General features: G+C 35.4%; 1 protein-coding gene across 1 annotated transcript in view; it reads right to left on the minus strand.

Moving 5' to 3' along the window:
- Window positions 1-18684, minus strand: part of LOC150089197 (tyrosine-protein phosphatase 10D-like) — a 315903-nt gene that overhangs the window by 156353 nt on the left and 140866 nt on the right. The window contains exons 11-12 of the mRNA XM_090389780.1: window positions 10728-10870; window positions 3630-3771 (exon numbers count right to left, since the gene is read on the minus strand). Of these exons, the coding sequence (XP_090245906.1) occupies window positions 3630-3771; window positions 10728-10870 (285 nt within the window). The remainder of the gene's footprint in view (window positions 1-3629; window positions 3772-10727; window positions 10871-18684) is intronic.

An 18684-nucleotide genomic window follows, 5' to 3' on the forward strand; every position in this document is an offset into this window, starting at 1 on the left:
AACTGTTGATGAAATAAAGTCATTAATATTGAACGCCTGCTTGAGAAGAATTTGGAAAGATGCAGTGAAAAATTTCAATAATATTCGTCCGATTATGGGCGCAATTTTCTGCATAGCAGAAGTAGCGAGAAGTTTGGAGGGTCTCGGTGACATGCAACATAGCAATGTCAAGGAGCTTTTACACTCGTGGGATGAGGAAATGTTGGAAGAAGACCTCAGAAATATTCTTAGAAAATCTGAGAGTCATAGTGATGAGGAAGGTGAAATTGCGGAAGAAGAAAAGTCAAGTCATTTCAACCTCAGCAACCTTAACCAACGAATGGTTATGGCTTATAATCTTGCCAACTATTTTATGTACCCTGTACAGGATCAAGAAATGATCCTGTACAAGGAGATTAAATTTTAAGAGGTTTAGAGAAATTACTGCCTTACAAATAAGTTCAGAGGGAATTAAGAAATAAAATGAAGCAGCAATCCATACTTAAGTTTTTTAAGAAAGAAAAAAAGCATAGTTAAAAAATAACCATTAGTTTTAAGAGACTTCACATGAAAATAAATATTTTCTTTACATTGTGTCTTATGTTTTTTTTTATTATTATTATTTCCCTTAACCTCCTATTTTGTATAAGATCCTAGTCTCACCAACTATGAATTTACCAAAAGCAGCATTTTTCCAGGAACATAATCTCCACAGTTGGCAAGGGACTACTATATATTTAGGAAAAAATTTTCAGAAATATACAGGGTGTTTCAGTTAAATGTTTCAGAACTTCTAAGAGGGGTAGGGTACATCCTGACAACTCGAAATCATATAGCAATGTGGGGTCGGAAATGTTTTCCTGAAGCGGTGTTGTACACAGAAGCACCATAAAGAAAAGAGACCGTAAGTGAGAAATCGTTTTAATAATACATGAAAAGAAGCAAAAGGTACATGGATTAAAGTAAGTGTTCGAAGTTTCTTCCACGGGCTACAATGCACGCCTCACATCTCCGACGCATGGACATCCGAACATTCTGGAATATTCCAGGCGAATTTCGAATTTCTTCGGCAGCTACTGCGATTCTTGCAACCAGCTCCTCAGCACTGTCAACAGGGGTGTCATAAACTAGCGATTTCATATGACCCCAGAAATAAAAATCAAGACATGATAGGTCGGGTGACCGAGCAGGCCAACGCACGGGACCATCACGTCCGATCCACTGTTGACCAAATGTGACATCCAGGTAGTTACGAACATCTCCGCTATGGGCAGGGGCTCCATCGTGTTGGAACCACATTGTCTGTTGCGTCGATGCAGAAATCTGTTCATCTCTCAAAAGTTGTGGCAATACTTGCTGCAGAAAGATCAAGTAGATAGGTCCGGTTAGACGACACGGTAACAGGTAAGGTCCGATGAGGTGATCTCCCATAAAACCGGCCCATTCATTGACCGAAAAGCGAATCTGTGCTGCACGACGCCGCACGACGACTTCTGTGTACAATACCGCTTCAGGAAAGCATTTCCGACCCCACATTGCTATATGATTTCGAGTTGTCAGGATGTACCCTACCCCTCTTAGAAGTTCTGAAACGTTTAACTGAAACACCCTGTATATATTTAGGAAAATAATTTATATTTTTTAATTTTTAATTTCTCTTCAATTTCTATTTTAATTTACTTTTTATTTTTTAAATATAAATATATTTATATTTTTTAATCTATATTTTTTTAGAAAATAATTTAACAAACTTTGATTCTTTCACACCAAATACTAAACAATAATATTCTGTAGTGTTCAAAAAGAAATGCAACACATGAAAGAGATACTTTATTTATACAACAGAAATTATTCAAATGATAGCTATTACATTCCTCACATAAACGTATATAACACACAGCTCTTCCAGTGAATGACAGTGACGCAAATACACAATACCCTGCAAAAATAGGTCATAAAAAGAAATCAGTTACACCAGAGTCTGATAGCCATAATCCCTCTAAAATCAGGAGCCCACAAAACACAGATTACCAAGTATGCCACTGAGTAGCTGGAGGTGTGAACAGTCACACTGCTTGGGGAGGAACCATGTTTTAGTAAGTTCACATTTCCACAGATGTTTGCAAAATTTCAACACAATACTCACTGTTGATCACTGAAGAAAATAAAATTAAAGAAAATAACACTGTTATAACCAATTAAAGAAAATAACACTCTTTCATAAAACTGAACACCAGACCAAATTTTCTGGTGTGTAAACAAGTTTTCTCATCTCATGCAGATTCTGTGAACTAATGTACCACATCCAAATAAAACCTCACGCATCTGTCCAGAACCAGTCTGTTAGCATCAGAAACTTCTGATGCTAACAGACTGGTTCTTCCACAAACTTCTGATAATACTCACAACAGATGGATATTTGTATATTTGTGCAATATTTTTTTAGAGAACCTCATGTGCAGAACTAACAGATATACTACTGTACGATAAAAGTCTCCCAACTTCTTTGTATTCTTTATCACTGAAAGGGCAGTATTGGTATTGGTATTTTTGGGCACAAGGGCAACTAGGGCCAAAATGTGCCTGTTCTTATGACCTGTTTTTATATAAAATTTGGTTCCAGTTTGTAATCATAGAAAATCATATATTTGTATCTGCTTAAGAAAGGTAAATAGTTCTTTTAAATTCGCATTGTTTCCAATAATATGGGCAAGTGATAGAGGCTCTTTCAGTTGTAACAGTGAAGGGAAACTATTTTTTCGGAAATAGGAATACTGCTTACAATCTAAGAGTATATGCTTGACGGTAAGTGGTAAAGCACAATGAGTGCATTGAGGTGGGACCTCCTGCTTGAGTAGATATATATGGGTTGGATGTGTATGCCCTATGCGTAATCTTGCTAGCACAACATCATGAAAGGGCAGTATCCACAAGTTTCTCTTCTGTACTCAATCTTGGTCTTCTACTTTTTTTTCATACATCTGTGACCCTTACAGTTTTCTTAAACTTAGGGGACTGGCTGTGGTCTTGGGGTAATGTGTGCAGACACAAATTTGCACATTGTGAGAACAAATCCATACACCACCACAAAAAATGCACAGCCCATTGTTAGATGCTATTGTGCCAGCTGGAATAAAACAGTTACAAAGAAGTTGTAAACTCTTCTGGCCTTGGCCATCCAGAGTATAAACAGACTATTTATTTATACATAGGCATTTTGATAGTGGATTTGTTCAGAGGGGTATATTCATTGTCATAGTTTTCTATGAATTCTTCTATAGCAGCTTCATAGCTTTCCAAAATGAATATTCTTTTTTTTTTTTTTTTTTTAATGAAAACCCCAAACACGAAAGGTATCAAAACCTATAGTACTTAGTACCGTGCATGGGTTGATGGAGAAGTATGGGGGGGGGGAGATGCCAGAAACTTTGCTCTAGAGGCTAAACATGGGTTTTACCACTTCAAGCGTCCAATAAGCAAAGTGGTGGTATTTTACAACAGGTTATACATCCCAGTCATATGATAAAATAAATAAAATAAAATGAAACAAGGAAATGTCATGGCAATGGATTGCAATTCATTTTGAATATTCTGCCCTTTCGCGCACAAATAAATGCACTATCACCTAAATTCAAAGAAAATATTCTTACTTGTACGAGTCTGTAAGCCAATTCCCTCACTCCTTATGTTGTGACTGACAATGTAAAATAAAAATGAGTACAACTCTCCAGGCATCAGATCATTTATAAGTAGGGTCATAGTTTCCCCAGAATGTGATCCATTGGCATCAATCTGAAGTATAATCATTACAAGAGTTTAGTACTAGAAAAACAGCAAAACAGATCTGTTAACATGCATGATTTTGAAAGGGGGGGGGGAAAACAGGGTTTTTACAATATTCTAAAATTTAATTTCTCTAATTATTCCATAACCACCATTAAAATCATGAAGGTTTTTTTTAAACTCCTCCTACCCTTCCAGCTGACCTCTCCCCACCCTAAATCAGTATTACTTAATTTTCTTTCTCTAATACTCCATGATCAAACAACTAAAAACATTACTTATAAAACAGTTATATTAGTTTGAAAATTATTACAGAATAAAATTCAATAAAACAGCTCAATAATGAAATCATGTTCTTTTAGCCCTTTCATGAATATGCATGTGTGTGTTAATGTGAGAACAAAGTACAAATGAGTGTATGTGTGGTGTGTACTTGCAAATGAAAAAAAATGGAAAATTATTGTGAAGAAAGTATGGTTAATAACCTCAATAAAATACAGTGAGAACTTATGTTGGATTGACTCCTGGATTGACATGGACCAAAACTACTATAACTAAAGAGCAAGTGGAAGTTTGCCATATATAACTTGGGAAAAGTCCTGAGGGAGCCAATGGGAAATGAGATTACTAAATGCCCAGAGAACAAGAGAGCAGCAGTGCGTAGCACACACTTCTTGATTAGACTGGGGTTCGAGCCCATGCCCATCAAATACGGAGGATGCGGAAAGGTCAGGGAATGACCACCGCATATCCCTGGAGCAATGTGGCCTTAGTTTCTAATGCTCCTAGAAACCAAATAAACAAACAAACAAACAAGGGTACTGGAAAACAAAGAATTTCTTCATGGCAACCAAAGTGATTAAAACTAAGATCTAAAATATGTGATGGATTACAAAAGAAAGAGTGGAAACAAAACTAGGAGGAGACCATGATTTTAAAGAAAAATCTGTGTGAGAGCTGATAGAATTATGAGATGAAGGACTGAGTATCTGCAAAATTAACGTTGAAATCTCCACTAAGTATCATTGGTATTCGGTCGCATTTTCTATGAAAAAAGTGTTGTAGCGGTGCAGCTCCTTCAATCGGGTAAGGAAGTAAAACGAAATGGATGAATTCAATGATGTGTTCAATCTTTTGGTTAGGTGAAATGTAAATGACTACTGACAATATCATCAGGAAGAAGAGCATTCAGTTGCACAAATGTCTCCAACAGGTCATGTTGGAGACATCTGTGCAGTTGGCAACATGATGTTTGGAGATATCATGTTGCCAACATTTGTCGATAAATCACTTCCACATGAGAAGAAACAACATGAGTATAATCTTCAATAAGCAAACTTTGTGGAACATTTCGTTCACCAGGAGCTATTTGTAAATATTTGTCATTGCTCCACAAAATAGTTTGTTGTTGAGTGACTAAACTTTCTTCAATAGGTATAGCTTCACTCATTTCATCATGTGTAAAAGCATCATCTTGTTCCATGTTTTCATCGAAGAATGCTTTATGAATCTTGATATCATACAGATGATACAAAGGAGTCATAAGTAGATACTTAAATCAAATCTTTACATCTTGTTTCTGAACATAACATAAATACATAAATAACTCGCTTTATGTATTTTTTCATGTTTGATATGAACGTTAATGCAATAATCATCATCTGTTCTCCATGGCAAATGATTGCCCATCGAATTAACATTTACAGGAACATTTATAATTTGGCTCAAACTTCCGTATTGTCTAAAACCATGTCTTAGTCTTCTAATCTGCATGAATGGTATAAGAGGAGAAATGAGCCACTGGGTTACTAAATCCAATCGAGGCAGATGAGACGTAGTAGCAGGATAAATGAAAACGTTGCTCTTCTAAAATATTGGAATGGAATCATTTTTGAGAGATGCTCAACAAGTATTACAAGCCTTCATAGTCAATTATGTCTGCGGTTAGAAATTCTAGAAGTAATGGGTAACTTCCTGGAGTGCACAATTTTACATAATTTTCATACCATAATTGATCGAGGATATCATAAACAGCTCCAAATGTATTTTTCAGAAAATGTTCGAATTCTTTATAGCAGTTACAGTCATGTTCGACGTTCTTGTAAATAATTTTATGCTCGACTACTGTTGAAACCTGTGGAATGACTACAACAGGCAATTGAGCTGAAATATGATTTTGTTTCTTTCTGGATGATGCAATTGAAGCTGGTTGTTGCAGTATACTCTGTCTAGCTGGTTCCGTAATCAATTGAAAATCTTCAAACTCAAATCTTCTGGATCAAAATTTTCAGGAAGTTCTTGAATATAATTACATGAGATCGATGGTCCAGCTTCTTGATGAGAAGTTGATGTAGAAGGCTGATGTTGATCAAAATCTTGAGAAGCAGATTTCATTAAACTCTGCATTTTTTTCATTACCTATGTTTTTGAACTCATTCTTTTGTTGACATGGGAAGCTTCTTCGGTGGCTTTGAAGCTTTTATTCTTACATACTTCTCTCAATTTCGCTAAGCTGGAGTTTTAGCCATCTTCGATATACTTTTATAGGTATTTTTACAACTCAATAGTTAACAAAATCCATTTGTAGACTAGTAAGATGTCATAACCAAAAACTACTGCAAGAAGTTATTGTTTGTTAAAGTGGTTGTTTTACTGTTGCGTTCTTGAATCAAAACCATTTAAATTTTTAAATGGTTTGAGAATATTTTATTAAAGTCTGCATTTTTTTTTGTTCTCCATGATTTTTAACTCGTTCCTTTTCGACACGAGAGGCTTCTTCGGTGGCTTCGAAGCTTTTGCTCTTGCATAATATTACTACCAGCTGCTTACTCTACCGAATCAATGTTAGTGACTGAATTAGTATCATTTAGGAAGTAACAACATTTCCGTATCTTAGTATGAACTTGCTCTACTGAATCAACTACTTACGCTACCAAATCAACATTAGTGACTGAGTTAGCATCATTAATGCCATTTAGGAAGTGATGTCATTTGAATAATTTAGGAAGTGACATCAATTGCATCATTTCCGTAAAAAAATTTTGTTACTAATCAAATGTGTCATTTCCGTTACCGTAAGAAAATTTTGTTACCAATCAATTTTACTCTAGTGCCGACATAGATGCTTTCACATCAAAATAATTTTTATATCATATATTTGGATTTCAGAAAACTTTTGATACTGTTGCATATGGAAAACTACTGTACAAATTGAAGCAGTATGGCATTAAGGGCAAGTTGCTACAATGGATTAAAGGGTGGTTGAGTGGGAGAAGACAGAGTGGTAATCAACTGAAGCTGCTCTATGTGGACTAACATTATTAGAGAAGTCCCCTAGGGTTTGGTGTTGGGCCCATTGTTGTTTTCTATATTTATCAATGATATTGATGAAGGTATATATCAGGCTTAATGTCCAAGTTTGCAGATGATACAAATGTTGGCAGGTTGTTAATGACAGTAATGACAATATGCAGTTGCAAAAGGATCTAGAAAAGTTGGGCAGATGGACTGAGAAGTGGCAACTGAAGTTTAATATTGACAAATGCAAATTACTACATATGGACAGAAGTAACCCCAGAGAAACGTACCAACTGTATGGTACTACACTCCTACACTCAAGATGGTAGAGAATGAAAAAGATCTGCAGTTGCAGTCAGATATGAAGTTTTCTGAGCAGTGCAGACAGGCTGCCAGAGCAGATCACAAGGTCTTGTTAATGATATACAGGAATTTTGCTAGCAGTGATATGGAGATGATTGTCAATGGCAAGGTCACATCTTGAGTATTGTGTACAGGTCTGAAGGCCTCATTTTAAGAGGCAGAGTTTCCAGAACAAGCACAAAGAAGGGCAACAAGATTGGCGAGGGACCCTTGTACCAAGAAAGGTAAGAGGACCCGTCCACAAATTGCAGAGACTAGGCATCTGCGAGGTATTCTGATTGAGGTGTATAAGGCCTTTAATGGGTTGAGCAGGCTCAATGCTGATGGGATTCTACCTCTTGTTCAGATTACAAACCTGAGGGGGCATAAATTCAAACTGAGGAAAGACAGTTGTAGAACAGATGTGTGCAAATTTGCCTTTAGCCAGCAGGTAGTCGATTGCTGGAACAAACTTCCATCTGTCATTGTTGAAGTTGATAGCTTAAATAAATTCAAGGAAGAAGTGGACAAACTTTTAGAGTGAATGGATGTGTGAAATGGGATATATATATATATTTTTTTTTTTTTTTTGGCTGATGCTGTATAAGCTTACTTTATTGCATCATATGCCTCTACTAATGCTAATGCTAACTTTTTAAATTTTTTATTTTTATTAATAACAAGATACACAACAGGTAACCATTAACAGTGTATCTGAGAGCTGAACAATGAACACAACTGATCACAATAATAAGAGATCCAACAGGAAGATAAACATTGATACAGATTCAAACATTAAAATCATACGAACAAAAAACGTATGCATTAAGTTACTGGAAAAACAAATAATAAATTAATTAATTAGAGAATAGGAAGACTAGACTGCCTGAATATCACTTGGGCCAAAGAGTTTTCTGCCGGAAAAACAAATAATAAATAAATTAAATAGAGAATAGGAAAATAATAATTAAAAAAATATTTAAAAAAAATTAATAATAAACAAATGAGATCTAGTCATTTTGCAATTCAAGAGAACAGGCATACTTGTGGATGGAGTTCATCAATGATTGGGAGTTGTCAAAAAAGTCAATGAGAGAGACATGCCACATTCTTATCTTGAATGCGATATGCCACATTCTTATCTTGAAACAGCCTTAGCACATTTATTGGAAAACAAAGGTTTAATACTTGTCAAAAACCTTAAAATACTGAACTGTACTTTACAGTCCAGTTTTTTAAGGTTCAAAGCAGTCAACGGTGTCAATTCATCAAAATTTAAAATAAAAATTTGTTAAAATTATTTTAAACTTTGATTTAAACTTTTTGTTAATTTTTTCTTACAGTCATTCAGCAACTAAACTGTAATGTAGTTCTGCTGAAAAGGGGTTTCCAATCAACACAGATTTAGAAATACTCAGCTTCCTGTTCAGTAGATCCTCTGTCTGTCCCAGTATAAATTAAAATAAAGACAGCAAATTAGAAAAATAGAACGGATCAAAATATATTTTGTCAATAGAAAACAAGTAAATTATATTAAATCTCTTCAACATAAACTATATCGGTTTACAGTTTACTCTTTTGACAACTCCAAATGCCAATGGAAAAAAACTGAGTCAGTGGACAGCTTTAAAACTTCTATAACTAAAACAATATATTAATATTCATTTCTGGCATTACTCTTCGATGTAATCTAAAGGATACTTTTAATTTTAAAAAACACTTTGTGAGAGACAATTTACAAAATTTTCCTGTTGCTCTTTAAAATGCTGGATGGTACTTTGCTAGGCTGACCACAAAAGTTTACAATTATTTTGGAGAAATTGAAACATCCTTTTAATCTCTTGAATGCAAACAAGCATAGATAAATGAAGTAAAATGCCTTACTTCCTTTATCTCAGATATGACCGAATTTCTTAAAATAATAGCTACCTAACTCAGCCTGTTTGTCCTTTAAAATTGCCTTTTTAAAATGAAAAGATAACACAAGTAAAGCTTCAACAAACAGTCACTTATTAACAGAGTTTACAGGAATATGAAGACTAATGCAAAGACCTAAAAAAAAGTACTAAGTCCTACAAATAAAAGTTCTATTCATCATGAAAGTCAACCAAATATGCAAACTTAAAAAAAAAAAAATTAAAAAAAAAATAATAATTAAAAAAAAAAAAAAAAATGAAAGTTGTAGAAAGATTTTTTTATCAAATGAAGTAGATATAATTAAATTATTTTAATTACTCAGTAATATACTTTAAAACAGTAAACAATATTGCTGTAGAGCAATATTATTTACTTTTACACTGTATAGAACATTCACATGGCATACACAATATTGTAACTTCGCAATCTCAAACTATTGGTGCAAATCAGTGGTGCATAAACCGCGGTCTGCAGATCCTCCCCAGGAAATCAGTGGACAAGTCCGCAGGGGTACACGAGAAGGTAGACTCTCCGCTCATTATGCACACCACAAATAAAAAAAAAAAACTTTAAGAAGTAAAGTTCTTAGAGAATTTTCTCCCCTAATAATTTATAGAAGATAAGCAATTATGTATTGAACAGACTGAGAGGTAGATAGATTTTTAATACTGAGAACAATAAAACAACCTGTTACTTTATTTTGGGGATGAACCAGTAGGAAGCAAAAGTGGTTCATAACCAAAAAAGGTTTGCATGATACTGGTTGTAGACGGCTGCAGTCAGTTGTGCAACCAAGCCAGTGGGGACAAACCAGTAGGAATCAAAAGGGGTTGAGGACCAAAAAAAGTTTGCATGAAACTGGTTGTAGATGGTTGCAGTCAGCTGTGCAAACTAGTGTGCACTGCTACATACACACATTGAAATCACCGAATATAGTCTGATTACATTGTACTATTGAACCTTTGCTTGAACAAAACAAGTACAAAATTCTGTGATTATAGCAGTGTTATGAACATCATTTAAATTTATAAAAAATTAAAGAATGCCTATAATAGCAGTTATAAGTAATGATTTTTTTAAATTACTTGTTTTTTAATTTTAAAATTTTTGGCAAATAAAGCAACCAGCTATGGTTCTGGGATGATCTTAGTACTTTACAGAGTATAAAAAGAAACTGCATTTTCTCCCCTATCTAAACGTTTGTTCCTCCACTGCGGACAAATATCTGCTTGCCTGTTTAAACTGGGAGAACAGACTTTTAGTCTTCATGACAAATTATTATAAAGATGACTGAAAAAAGAAGTGGTATAAATTTAAATGTGCCATACTATCACATTTAAAAACTAAATGTAAATAAGAACAATAATTTTAATACTATGCAGTGCATGCAGATTAATTTTCAAAATTACCTGCTGTGAAATTTGAGAAAATGGTTTTTTCACTGGATAATAGTTGATTACATAATAGTCTTTTCTACCTGATGGTACTATCCATTTGAAAGTTATATTCCGAGAATCTAATATGTGAAGAACATGTCCAATAGGATTGGGATCTAAACAGAAATTTTTCAGTGATGATTAGCTCAACTCTATGTTTACAATGATGAGAAAAATAAAAAAGAACAAGGAAAGCACCTTCACATCTTACTACAAATAAAATAAAATAACACTGTCACTTAAATTAAAAATCCATAAAAAATGTCTAGGTAAAAAAAATAATAAAAAGAAATTCCATAAAAATTATCATGGCACTATAATGATTTAATGTGAAGGAACTAATGAACTGATTTCATGTAAGGAATTAATACAAGTTTCTTAACAGATAATTTCTATTATAACTGTTTTATTATAAACTCAAAATGTTTCCTAAAATATTCTAAGTATATAAGCTATAAATTATTCATAAAATAAATGTATTTTGTGTACTTGATCTAATATCTATCTCTTTCAACATATGGGCAATATAATTTAAAATATCAACATGACACATTTGTATGATGAGAAGGTGAGGCAGTCAGTATACTTTCCAAGGCCCTTAAGATTTAATTAATAACAAGAGAAATTAGTTCAAGGTTAGAACATCAATGATCATAATAAATAAATTCTTTATTGCTGATAAGTACAGGACATGTACTAGAGACAATAATACTCATCATGGCGACATATGGCCAGGAGTTTTACATTATAATATTGAGATTAATTGGCAAAACATTTTTTTACCATTACATGGAAATCATTAGTTACACAAATTAAACATGTAAAAATGAAATTATAATAATGAAAATATGAGGACTGAACGTCATATGGAGGAAGTTATCCCAGTTCCACCGATGTAATCCACTCGAGGAGCATGTGACGGTATTTGTAGTCGGTAGCCATTTTTTGTAGGTCGACTCCAAGACGGAGCAGTGCCTGAATTTTGGGGAGTGCCTGGGCAGGTAAGAACCGACTACACAGTTTCAGCCGGTTGTATTTGAAGGTTAGTGTGGGCTCTGACCTCAAGGATGGCGGAGGATTGTGCCACTGACAGAAATCCCAGATGTTTGGGGCGTTTATCACTCCTGTGTACATTTTTACTGAGGTCATTAAACGCCTGCTGTCAATTAACCTCGGAAGCCTGGGTACATTTAGCTGCTCAGCCATGTCAGTTGTTCTCAATTGAGGGGGTCGGCGATGCTTATTTGTGGCCCATTTCAGGGTCCAGTATTCACACGAGAACACTGGTTTTTGAAGAGAGGGCGACGCAGATGCCCAGATCTCAGCTGCATATAAAATAGCCGGATAAACAGTGGCTTGAAGATATCTGGTAGTGGTTGCGGCATCATTAGAATGAAGTAGGTGTTGTTTCGCTCTCCAGCGTAGGGTGTTAAATCGCTTCCGGAGGTATTCCGTGTGAACATTAAATTTCAGCTTCGGATCAAAATAGATACCGAGATCCTTATGGCAGGTAACTACTGGGATGAGAGTACCTAAAACTGAAGGTTGAATTATTGTTGGTTGGTGTTTCAATGAGTATATCATTATTGCAGATTTTGAAGGGTTAAGGTTTAATTCAAACATCTTCAAGTAAGTTGAAAAGTCGGTCAAATTCTCTGTGATGGAAGACGTAATTGCCATTGGGTCTGCAGACGGTGGGATTAAGGTCAGAAACTTTATATCGTCGGCATATATCATAGCATCATCACGAAGACGCATAAAAGGAATCAGAATGGCTGAGAAAAGAAGGCCAGACAGGACACCACCTTGTGGGACTCCTGCATTGATTTTTCTTGTAAAGTGGGTCTTCTTCAAAGTGAGGTGGACACTTCTATTCTTCAATAAGGCGGTGAGGAAAGCTAGAAGGTCTCCATTAATCCTGAAGAAGAATTGTAGAAGACTGAGAAGGGCTGTGACGTCTAGACTGTCAAAAGCAGCTTCAATATCGGCGTACACTATAGCTAATTCAGATTTATTTTCGAAGGCTTGAAGAATTGATATCTGTGCGGCCATGAGGTTTGTTATGGTGGATCTATTTTCGACTGCGAAATGGAACTGTTTCAGCTTCTGTGGCATCAGCTGTTTGTTTAATGCTGGAAGAAGTGCCTTTTCTAGAAGTTTCAGGAGGGTGGAAGAAGTTGAGATTGGTCTGAAATCTTTTAGGCTTGTTGGTGCTTTAACCTTAGGTAGTGGCCTCACAGAGTATTCATTCCACTGAGCAGGGAAAACTCGTGTGGAAAGAACTGAGTTGTAGATTGAGAGTAATGCATCTAGGATATAGGGGCTAAGGCATTTAATTATGAAATGAGGTATCTTATCACAGCCTGCGGTACTAGATGGACGCAGGGAGTTAATTGCATATATCAGTTGCTGTCTTGTGATGGAAATTATGGAGAGGTCATCAGTAGCAGCAAATTGAGAGTTTTGGAGAGGGATTTCGGCAGAAGCGGACTTGGTTTTGAATCTTGAAATGTAGTTCATCCAGTTATCTAGATCAAGATTTGAATTAATGCAACTGTGTCTTGATGAGTATGGCGCTTTTCCTTTAGACAAGGTAGTATCGGTGTATCTCTTTATTGCTGATGCCTTGAGTCTGTTGAACATAGCTCTTGCTCTGGAGTATAGGATTCGATCTTGGGTTGTGCCAGAGATTTTCCACTGCCTGTGAAGGTACTGCTTGCAATAATAAAATTTGGCACAATTTTATTATTATAGCATCATATATATATATACATATATATATACATACAGTAAGCACTGGGTATATTTGCAAATTGAGTTCGGAACACCTTTGCAAATTGAATTCAAATCTAATAAATGGAGATTCTAATAAGCGAAAATTGACAAATATTATCCACAGACTATAAAAATAAAGATATAAAGCACAAATTTACACTTTATTACCAATTAAATGATGCATGAAAATCAAAAGAATATTATCAACAGGTTGGCAAAATAAAAATAAATTTATACTTACATACATAGCTTAATTAATATACATATTAATCATATTAATTAAACATAACACTTTGTAATACAATTATAATTTTAAATAGTCACTTATTTTAGATTGCTTTAAATTATCACTACAAAGCCTATTTATAGATTTTTCAATACTGCATAACAGTCTACGTACAAGTTAGTGCAACTGCATCATAATTCTGAATTAGCAAATTATTTGCAAAACCAGAATCGTTTAAGTCATATCTCATATTGTGAATACCTTCACGACGAGTTGCCATACATTGCACTACTTCGAATAAGTAAGGCTTCACCCAAAGTAGAAGACTGTTGTTACTTATTCTCAGTGGATACCACACAGACGGCACCGTTTCAGGGCTATTTGGCTCTTCTTCGGTGGGTGAGCAAAACAGTTATGAAGTATAACTCCACAATATGAGAAATACCTGATGGTGTATAAGATGAATTAAGACTATAATGCATTAAGGCTTAAACGATTATGCATTAAGGTATGACTTAAACGATACCGATTTTGCAAATAATTTGCTAATTCAGAATTGGCTATGTACTGATATGATGCAGTTGCACTAATTTGTACGGTCTAATTCTCTCGCAGCCTGAAGCATAAGCCCTTAATGCATTATAACGTATAACAGTCTATATTCACGATCACTTGCACCAGTTTCTTCCAACACCCTCATCAGGATGGCTATAGCTTCACGAATTTGCCGTTCTGTTACTGAAATTCATTTGGGTTCATCGTCGTTTTCCTCCTCCATGGCAAAATAATCAGTAATAGACAGGACAATTTCTTCTTCTGTTAATACAAGTTAACATATGTTAACTTGTGTGTATATATATGTGTGTGTGTGTGTATATATATATATATATATTATATATATATATATATATATATATATATATATGTTTTAAATAACCCATTTCTAACATATTGTACAAACAAAAAGGCCCAATAAACCGAAAACTGCAAATTGTTATAATTATTTTATGGTTGAGGCTTCTAGAAATGTGCTTTAGAAAAATATCGCAGAGGTATTCAAAATTGATTCTTATAACCGACAATGTGATTTTAATGAACGATGAAAGTGTAGTGCAATTTTTCAATTTGAATCGGTTCTTTGAAATTTGATTCTCTAAAGCGGAAACCAGTGATCACTAGAACCGCCACTTACTGTTGGTATTAGTAAATAAATAAGAGGAGTTAACCTCAATATAGTACGTGGAACACTTCCGTATGATACCCTCCAGAAATTAAAACGGAAAAAATCGACAACTTACCGGAACATTAAAGTAAAATATAAATAATTAAATAATCAATTTAACACAATTCAAAATCAATTTAAAACAATTAAAATTCAAATTAACGCAATTAAAAGAATCTAATGAAAATATTCAAAACGATTTTCCTTTCTTTCCAGTAAGGAAAGAAAGGAAAAGTAACGAAAATATTCAAAACGATTTTCCTTTCTTTCCAGTAAGGAAGGAAAATCGTTTTGAATATTTTCGTTAGATTCTTTTAATTGCGTTAATTTGAATTTTAATTGTTTTAAATTGATTTTGAATTGTGTTAAATTGATTATTTAATTATTTATATTTTACTTTAATGTTCCGGTAAGTTGTCGATTTTTTCGTTTTTTCCGTTTTAATTTCTGGAGGGTATCATACGGAAGTGTTCCACGTACTATATTGAGGTTAACTCCTCTTATTTATTTACTAATATTATTATCAACGTAGAACATATTGAGTTATTACAGCTCTGATTCATACTATCTAATTACTGTGGGTATATACGGTGTCTCAAAAATATTGGTACAAACGTTTAGAGGAGGTAGGTAACATCTAAAGGAATGCGAATCGCATAGGAACCCATAACCGGAAACGTCACGGGAAAGTAGTAGCAGGGGCACAAGAAGCAGAAATGACACAAGATAGTAATTAGTGGCAAACATTTATTTGACATAATATTAACAATGGAGTACAAGATGGATGCATTTTATGATGTTACAACAGATGCTCGAAGGTTCCACCATGAAACGCGATGCATGTGTGACCAACGCAGCATGGATTGGCGGACATGGTCGAACACACCTAGAGTTTCTTTGACAATAGCAGCAGCAGCACAGACGAGTCTCGCTACGAGATCCATTTCCGTCTCCACAGGCGATTCATACACAATAGATTTGAGGGCCACCCACAGAAAGAAATCAAGGCTCAATAAATCAGGTGAGAGTGGGGGCCAGGCAACAGGTCTACCATGGCCAATCCATCAATGCCCAAAACGCCTGTTCAAATAGTCACGAACACACCTTCCATAATGGGCAGGCACCCCATCATGTTGAAACCAAATGTTGCGTCTCACATTTGCTGGAACATAGTCAAGTAACCCTGGTAGAACTTGTTCAAGAAAGATCCGATATTTAGTTTAGTCCATGCGGGACGATAACAGGTATGGGCCAACTAAGCAGTCACCGACCATACCTGCCCACACATTTATTGCGAAGCGATGTTGTGCCATATGGGGGCACATATGAGCATTGTGCTGATTGAATAAGCTTTCTCGAGTGAAATAAGCCTCATCCGTGAGCAAAACATAGGCTGGAAAATTCAAGTCTTGAACACTTTCTTGGAGAAACCACTGTGCAAAAGCCACACGTGCAGGATGATCTTGGGGGAGCAGTAACTGAACTCTTTGGAGATGAAAGGGATGTAAGTAATCGTCGTGCCAAACACGCTGTAGACTGCAACGAGACACTCCTAAGGCAGAGGCAACGGCACATGTTCTGTTAGTAGGATTATTCTGGACAGCATTCAACACACTTTCTTCCATGGTGGGAGTTCACGTCGAACGTGGTCTGCCCGCACTACTCCTGTTACCTCTAAATGACCCATAATCGCACAAATTTTGATGCACACGCTCAAAAAAATGGTGGTCCGGTACATGTCTGTCTGGGAATTTATGACAGACATGTATGTGTCTGTACATGTCTGTCATAAATTCGTTTAGCGGCTCGTCCATTGCCCTCTGCTAATCCATACACTAGGTGCATGTCTGCCAGCTCACAGTTCGTATATCGATACATGCTCTTCATGCAGCGACTACTGCTTGAATGAGTAAACCAGAAATTTTCTGGTAGAAATTTTCTTGGAGGTAGGTAACAATGTTACCTACCTCCCCTAAACGTTTGTACCAATATTTTTGAGACACCCTGTATAAATGTGTGTGTGTGCGTGCATGGCAGAAGTAATAAAACTATTGAAAAGCAGGTAGATGGAGGTCTAAATTACACAAAATGCCAAAACTTTTAGGAGAAGGATAGAAGAAAAAGGAAGTACTGAAGGTGGAAAATAGATAGAAAGAATGAGAATATCCTATATGATATGATGAATTAAATCAAATTATAGGCTCGATTGGTAAGCCAATTAGAGGGAAGGAAACTGAAAAGCAAATGTAATTAGTTAAATATGTAAAGGAAAAGCAAGCATCAGATAAAGGTAGAATAATTTAGTTAAATAGTCTAAAGGGGAGGGGAATAAAATTACATAATTTAAAATCTGATGGCAGTTAAAAATATACAGGGTGATTCAGGAGGAATAGTAAATATTTTGGGAGGTTATAGTATTGATTATTCTGAGTAATAAAAGTTCAAATAAACATGGGTCCAATTCTCAATGGATACAAAGATACAGCTGTTTGAAACTGGCATGCACAAAGCCACATGAGAGGTATTAAAGAACTATTAAAGATAAATGACTTATTAAAGTCATTAATCGTATTAAAGATAAATTATTTATTGTTTGTATTTAATGACTTTTTGAATGATACAAAACACAATTCATTGACAAATTTTTTTACAGTTCACAATTAATGTTTGAAAATCCCACCGTCAACCACAATGCACTTTGCAACTCTTGTGGTAATATGACGTGTTGTTCTAAGGTCGTCTTGGCATTCCTTTATGGGGCAGAAAAATCCAAAATGTGAGCGAGCAATTCTTTGTATACTGGGTTTTTCATCCATCCCCACAAACAAAAATCTAACAGAGTGAGGTCTGGAGACCTTGGTGGCCAATGAAAAGGACCACCGCGGCTGATCCATCATTCAGGGAAAATTCGATTTAGATATTGTATTACGAGATGGGTATAATTTGCAGGAGTTCCATCATGCTGAAAGTGCATATCAATCCTTGTAGCCAAAGGAACATCTCCTAATAGTAGTGGAAATTCGTTTTGCTAGAAATTCTAGGTAAATGGGTAAGACAATTTTGTAACACAACATGCCCAATCAACTGATTGTTGATGATACTGCACACACATTTACAGAGAAGCGATTTTGAAAATTTGTTTATACAGTGGCATGTGGATTTTCGTCCGACCACCCATGAGAATCACAGGTGTGGTTGATACTGTCACAGGTGAAAGTAGCTTCATTGCTGAACAATATTAATAGAATTAATCAGCAATTAGCATTCACCCACCGACAAAATTCCAATCACTGGGCATCATCTCCTGGTTGAAGGTGTTGCATGCCTTGTATGTGAAACGCATACAAGCCATGCTCACGTAATGTTCGCCATACTCTTGTCTGTGGAACATCGATACACATAGAAATTGTTCATGTGCTAATAGTAGTCTATTTCATCCACATTTTGTTCATTTGCACATTCAAAAGAAATATGAGCACTGGGAACTGTACCAGTCTCACGCAGTTTAGTGTAAACACTAGTAAACGCTCTTTAATCCGGTATTCTGAGGTTATGAAACCATCAACGGTATTCTCTACAAGCAGCAATAGCACTCCCACCACAAAAACCATAGACAAACACCATATCGGCATATTCAGCATGTGTGAAGATGTTCTTAACACCAAACAACATTTCTTAACTGCATTCTTAACACCAAACAACAAACA

The sequence above is a fragment of the Mastigoproctus giganteus genome, chromosome 2 (genome assembly GCF_048544385.1).
Source record: "Mastigoproctus giganteus isolate SK-2022 chromosome 2, ASM4854438v1, whole genome shotgun sequence".
Classification (NCBI taxonomy): domain Eukaryota; kingdom Metazoa; phylum Arthropoda; class Arachnida; order Uropygi; family Thelyphonidae; genus Mastigoproctus; species Mastigoproctus giganteus.